Source organism: Chiloscyllium plagiosum, unplaced genomic scaffold, assembly GCF_037043375.1.
Source record: "Chiloscyllium plagiosum isolate Xiang-an unplaced genomic scaffold, Cpla_swu_hap1 HiC_scaffold_26, whole genome shotgun sequence".
Lineage (NCBI taxonomy): Eukaryota > Metazoa > Chordata > Chondrichthyes > Orectolobiformes > Hemiscylliidae > Chiloscyllium > Chiloscyllium plagiosum.
Window position 1 is genome coordinate 24,510,425 of NW_028270164.1, and position 7,401 is coordinate 24,517,825.

At 37.0% G+C, this 7,401-nt stretch overlaps 1 protein-coding gene across 1 annotated transcript; it reads right to left on the reverse strand.

Moving 5' to 3' along the window:
* Positions 1–516: 516 nt before the first annotated feature.
* On the reverse strand, positions 517–7,140 carry LOC122562976 (colipase-like). The gene is made up of 3 exons (XM_043716279.2): positions 6,990–7,140; positions 6,263–6,385; positions 517–3,388 (listed from the first exon to the last, which is right to left on the reverse strand). The coding sequence occupies exons 1-3, from the start codon at positions 7,068–7,070 to the stop codon at positions 3,233–3,235; spliced, it is 360 nt and encodes a 119-aa protein (XP_043572214.1). The 5' UTR covers positions 7,071–7,140; the 3' UTR covers positions 517–3,232.
* Between the last annotated feature and the right edge of the window lie 261 nt (positions 7,141–7,401).

Below are 7,401 nucleotides of genomic sequence, written 5' to 3' on the forward strand. Positions count from 1 at the left end.
GTAAGAACGTAAGAACTACGAGTAGGAGTGTACCTGCTTTGCCATTCAATAAGATCATGGTTGATCTTTCGTGGACTCAGTCCACTTACCTATCTACTCACCATAACCCTTCATTCCTTTACAGTTTGAAAATTTAACTTTCTCCTAAAAACATTCAATGAGGTAGCCTTAACTGCTTCACTGGACAGGGAATTCCGCAGATTCACAATCCTTTGGGTGAAGAAATTCCTCCATAACTCAGTTCTAAATCTGCTTCTCCTTTATTTTGAGGCTATCCCCCTAGTTGTAGTTTCACCTACCAGTGGAAACAACCTCACTGCTTCTATCTTATCTATTCCCTTCATAATTTATTTTATAAGATACCCCCACCTTCTTCTAAATTCCAGTGTGTATTGTCTGAGTCTATTCAATCACTCCTCATAAGCCAGCTCTCTCTATTCTGGAATCAACCTGGTGAACTTCCTCTGCACCCCCTCTAGTGCCATACATCCTTTCTCAAGTAAGGAGAGCAAAACATGGCTTTAATAGTTTCATTTTTAATATCGTAGTACCATGGGGTCATTACAGCACAAAAGAAGGTCATCCAGTCCATTGAATTATTACTTTGGAAAAGACTTTTTAACTTACTTATATTTGTATCAAATCAGCACATATCCAAAACAATTTGCTATTGTCATAATGACAGGAATGAATCACTGTTTCATTGAAGAGAAGCAATTGAGATTGGCAACTTAAATTCTCCCAGAAAAGCATGTCAAAAAGACATAAATCCAGCAAATAAATTTGGAAACATTTTAACTGTTAATGAACATGTTTAACCTGGCTCATTTTGTGGAATAATTGTAATATGCTGTGGGTTCTGCACAATGTTGATGTTGGAAAGATCATGCACATTTTAAAATGAAAGCTTTCAACAAAGCAGTGTTTCAAATAGCTGTACAGTCCTGTGGTTAAGGGCAGCAGTGATGCTTGTTCTGTCAGAGCGAATGAACAACTATTTCCCTTGATATCTGCAAAACTTGTTCAACACTTCTTGGTGTTTGCTTCTATATATATGTTTAAAAAAATTATTCCAATGTTATATTTAAGTCAAAGGATGAGTTTTGATAGCGTAAAAATGTACAGTTTGCACTGGCAGGAATAAGCGTAACCAGTGGACAAGGTGTAAGGTGAATGGCAGAAGAGCCAGAGGTTTGAGGATAGGTGGGGAAAGTTGGAGAATGGCAGAAGGCTAAGAACGTTCTATTTGGGTGGCAAGTTCTGATCTGACACATACTGCCCAAAAGAGTGTTGGAAGCAAATTCAATTGTAACATTCAAATAGGAATTAAATACAGGCTGAAACATCAGATCAAAGTGCAACATCACTGCCAAGTGACAGAATAGCAACTGTCTGTCACACAGATGGCTCTGCCTGTATATTTACACTGATACAAAGAATAGGTAGCATTTACATTTAGAAAACAATTCAAAGAACAGATAACCTGTATTAATTTATTTCGAGTTAAAGTTCAAGAATAATGAATTCCCGAAGCACCTGTGGATAGTTTAGTTTTACTGCACGTGCATTATTTTGCACAATTCATGTCTTGATATCTAAAGCAAAATGTTGATTTCTGAACAGTTTGGGGAACCATTACTAGGAATAATCCTGAACATTTCAATAATCTTATTTTTAACTTGTATCTGATGCCATGAAAGTCATTTTTCTGCATTGTGTAGCTGTGAAACTGATGATCTGTTTTCACTTCTGCACTGTAGTGAGAAACTACAGAACCATACACCACAATAGGCATGTCCACAGTATGTTAACATCAGAAGGCAGTTATCATCACACAGCAGGTTTATGTCATATGCATGTGTGCAGATACATACTGACCATAGACACTCTGTCACAGCTGGCTGATTTCACAGGGACCATCTCTACAAGCACAAGCTCTGACCACTAACAGCAGTGCTGTGAACAAATACTTTGTTGAAAATGTAGTTGAAAAGAAACATCTTCCAGGGAAACAGAAGTGGCATCCGACTAAATGGAGAGGTACAAAGTGCTGAAGGCCTTCCTTCTGTGTTAAATGTTTCGATGAGACTTTGTCTATAATAATTTTACATGTAAAAGTGCTGATTTAAATCTTTATTGTGCAGAATGGTTACTTCAATGTAAGAGTGCATGAATACCTTAATATTCAATGTGATATGTGTTTGGTGTTCCTCTCTCTGTGAATGTTGGACTGCTACATTTTTCATTCTCAACTGAAGACCAATGAAAGAAATACATACAGAGGATTGCTGAAAAGTTTCCTAAAGAGCTATTTGATTCCTTGTTCCTTCAGACTCCGAGCCTAATTTGTGTGATTGTATCTTAAATGTAGGGCCTACATATCTTAATGTGCTCTCCTATCAATTATCTGGAGTTAGATGTTATCAAGAAACTAAAGTTGATCCTACAGCAAATCAGCTGTTGCTGTGTCTCTTCATATCCTTGAAATGAAGTTCGACTCCCTGGTTATCACCACTGATCACTGCAAATTACATTTGTAGGAATTGTCCAGAAAACTGTATTACTAACTGACTTATAATACCTAGTGATCAGATTAACTTAAATTTGCATATATGCAATGAAAATTCAATTAATCATTACCTAAAGTAACATTTCATATTTTTGAAATAATTCTCAATGAACTGAAGCAGTGAGAAAGGTCAATTGGGTGTGTTATTCATGTAATAGATATTGGGATGGTTAGATAAATGTTTTATCTTTTATAGTTTTCCGAGCAAGATACCAAATACACCTAAACATAAATTTTAACTGGAATCATTTACTTGAACAAAATCATCATTTTATAATTATTGAAAGTTAAATTTCAAAGGAGTAAATTTGCACTTCTAATATCCTGAACCTTGAGCAATATTGTGCTTTCTTTCATAAACAAGGATTCAACAGTGGATAGATATAAACTGTCACTGTAAAACATGTAAAAGATTGCGGAGAAATAAAATGCCATAATAGAATGAATAATTAGAGGTATTAGCATATTTGAACTGAAATATTGGAAGTTGTATTGGTTCCATAAATGGAATAGGATTTCATTTCACATCTCACTCATTGATCAGATGTCTGCAATCTAACTTGTCTTCATATCAGTGTTTTGATTACAACATTATATATTTAGGTATAGATATTGCAATTTTGTATTGATTGAAGCAAAGTTTATCAATAAGAGCAGATTGATTTATTGCACTCTGTTTGGTTTGAGGACTTTAGCTATACCATTCGGGTCCTTGCAGATTCCAAAGTTAGTGTTTGTTATTGAACCAATGATGGATTTATCGCCGTCACACTTCAGACCATTTTCACAGGGACATTTGTAATAAACATTATACAGGAGCTGAAAAGAAAGATAGCTTTAATGTTTCCTTAATTTCATAAATAGATTGAGCAAATTAGTGTTGCTACGATTGGAGTCTTTTTCGTACAGACATCAGTCAGACATTGTTACATATCAAGATTTTGTAGACATTAAACAAATTGTATTTATCATTACAGTCAGTACAATACTATAATAAGAGTTTTGATTTGTTTAAATACAGCAAACATTGACAGCAAACAAATGTATCTACCATGCCCCTCTCCTCTCTCAGTTACTAATTTGAGGAGCATTAATGACAATTGTAAAGGTGTCTTTGGCACTGGCCATCTGCCAGAATAAAGATACATAAGAAACAGTTGGCATAAAAATAGGCTCAAATACAATAGTTAATGGTATGTAAATGAACTTTGAATCCTTGAAGAATTCCCTCCAAAAACAGGAACTGAGTTATATGCTAAATTTTAGAGTGAACCACCAGTACTATTGTGGGTTGTTACCAATTTTTGTTGTTCATCACTTGGGGAATACTGTTAACTGGCATGTTTTACACTCACATGTATTTTTCCAAATGGCCAAATTAACTGTTTGATCCTTCGCACACGGTTATAAGGTACTGCTAAGTAAAACATCTAGTTGTGGAATGAACCATTAAGGCTGACTACAAATGTGGGAAAACATACCTTGACTGAAGGTGAGGCAGTGGACTTAAACCTATAAACTGAACTTATTTTTGGGAATGAAGAAAAGAAGAAAATGCAATTGTCGTTTATGCTGATTGACTTAAAAGTTGCCGTGTGAAATATATTTTCTTCGAAAGAACAAGAATAGTTTCCATGTGCTTTATAAAAAGGCTCTAAAGTTACTCCAGATGGAGTGGCACGATAGCTCAGTGGTTTGTACTGCTGTCTCCCAACACCAGGGAACAGGGTTCAATTCCACACTCAAGTGACTGTCTGTGTGGAATTTGTACATTCTAGGTGTCTGTGTGGGTTTCCTCCAGGTGCTCCAGTTTCCTCCCACAGTCCAAAGATATGCAGGTTAGGTGGATTGGCCGTGCTAAATTGCCCAAGTGTCCAGGGATGTGTAGGTTAAGTGGATTAGCCTTGGGGAATGCAGAGGTAGAGGGACAGGGTCAGAAATGTGTCTGGGTGGGATGCTCTTTAGAGGGTCGGTGTGGACTCACTGGCCAAATGGGTGGCTTCCAAACTTTTGGGACTCTTACAATTTTATAATAACACTCATGACTTGGTGGTAGCACTAAAACCTCCGAGTCAGAGAGTTGTGGTTCCAGTCTGACCCCAAATCTTTAAGTAGAAAATTGAGGTTGACATTCTACTTCAGGATGCTGCACTGTCAGAGAGGGAAATTTTCAGAGGAAATGTCAAGATGTCCCCTCTCCGTGCTCTCAGGTGGATATAAATAATTATATGGCATTATTAAGAACGCATTCTCCCTATTTATCCCTCTATCACTAAAACAGATTAAATAGTCATAACATAGTCATGGTATCATGCTATGTACAAATTGACAGCTACGCTGCATCCATTAGTTAAATCATTGTAAAGTACTTTGGAACACCAAGAAGTCAGCAAAGCTGCTCTATAAATGCAAACTTTTAAAAATTTGTAAATAAATTGATGAAGCAAGATTAATTCATGCAAAAAAATGGTGCAGAAGATCAGATTAGAAATATTTATTTATACCATGGGTCAAATTTTACCAGAATTCGATGATGTATCAATTTTGGCAAGTTTCATCAAGGGTTTCTCTCCATAAATCCCAGTGCCTTTTCCCACAAAATCGTCCTAAATGCACCTCATTACCAATGCACCAACTCTCACATGCCCCATTCCTTATATTCTCCAATTCACCCCAGTCAGAAGTTCTCAGCACTGCTATACTTAAAGTCCTTTGTGTATCCTGTCAAATGTTCAGTCTGCAGCTGCCTTGCAGAGATTCCTCAGATATGTTGGACAAAGGGAAATTGGATCCCACTTTGCTGACAACATCTTGGATGTCTTAATGGATAAGTGTGCATATGATTGCTGCCCATAGAGGCTGACCAGGGATGTTGTTGCCAGGATTAAAAGATAGAGATCTGGAGTCGCCAGGTTACCACTTTGACTTTTGTGTTGATAATTTCACTGTCTAGCTTCTATCTAGTGGATAGGTATAATGAGGATGTTACTACATGCAAATAGACCTTAATGGCTCTTTGCAAAACATTTGTCTTGCCATTGCACATTTGATTGGAAAATGAGAGTTTTTGCTTTTGACTTGGGATTCTCATTATTGCTAATCTCATAAGTTTCCCAACGCTCTTACCAATGACCAGATTGTTCAATGGCTGAGAAAATTCAATCCACTGTCTTAACATGCTGCACAAAAATTTCTTTGCAGAATGAATAACTTTTGGAGTATAATAATTGTTACGTAGGTGAATGGAGTTCCAAAGTAACAATGAACAGCATGGTGGTCTTTGTACCACAATCACACAGTGAAAGGAATAAGCTATACATATATGGTTCGATACCCCAGGTAATGGTGGGCAAAATCACTCAAACCTTTAGTAGATTAGATTACCTATAGTAAGGAAACAGGCCCTTCAGCCCAACCCCACCAAAGAGTAACCCACCCAGCCCATTCCGCTACCCTTGACTTACGCATCTAATACTATGGTCGATTTAGCATGGCGAATTTACCTGATTTGCACATCTTTGGATTGTGGGATGAAACCAGAGGAAACCCATGCAGACACGGGGAGAACATGCAAACTCCACACAGACAGTCACCCAAGGTGGGAATTGAACTCAGGTCCCTGGTGCTATGAGGTAGCAGTGCTAACCACTGAGCCATTGTACCACCCCAGTACTGGGGTACTTGAGTACTTACATGATTTGAGCATGCATCTCTTTCAGCACCTTTAGAAGCACACCTTGCAAGACTCAGTCCAGTGTCTCTCTGGCAACATCCACTCTTGCACTGAAAGCTTCCAACACAGAGCTCACCATTACTCTTTAGAAAAATAAGACAAATTTTGGGAATGTTAAAGTCCATCAGTGATACTAACTATGGGATTATGAAATGTACTTCCTAAAAATATACCCACCAGGTTCTTTCAGTCATGCATCCACATTCTTTGAAATTATGCCCAAATGAAGACTAGTATTACCTGCTTGGATTGCATGCAAAATAATTTCTGTACCACAAGCAATGATCCAGCTTTCTTCTGAGATATTTTACTAAACAGAAGTATTTTCATCAAGCTTTTCATTAAACACAACTTTTGCTAAAGCACAGAACTGTTTTAATTTTGGTCACACCAATTTATTCAATAAACAGACACAAGAAAAAGTTCTCTGAAAGTCTTTGGTGAATTTTGCTCAGTGTTCTCCAATTCCTGTTCCAACAAATTAGTGGAATACCTGTTGAAACCTCAGAAAAATTACATCACTTTTAGAATTTCCATCAAATTTCTGGCAGATAAAAGCAGTCCAAGGAAATTCACCTCTAAAAGCATGATAATAAGTCAGTTATTTCATGTGTAACCTCTTTCTTGATAACCTCACCACTGATCACTGATATTGCATTGTCTTGTATACATTCCATGTGATCTTACCAAATTCAGAAATAATCCTCTCTCTGGAGCAGCTATTCCCACTGCAATGCAGCACGTCAGGAAGACCAAAGTTACCCTCATGTTGCACAGTAGCGGACAACTATTAGTGCAATGAAGGAATTTCAATTCTTGCTTTTATAGCCATTCAATAAATTATATATGCAAGTTAATCATTAAGCTTTATCCTTTTATTCCCTGCAATTATTGCTTAATACTGTTCATTATGATTATCAGTGTGAGACTTTGACAGATGTCATGATTGTAAGCTGTTAGTTAATGTTGACTGTTCCCCTGCTATGTTTTTCCTACTTTTATTTCAAACAGATGTTCTGTAAAACTTTACTCACTTACTATGTTTAACATTCACACTACATTAGTTGCTGTTATCAGTCCTGAAGCACAGACGCTTATT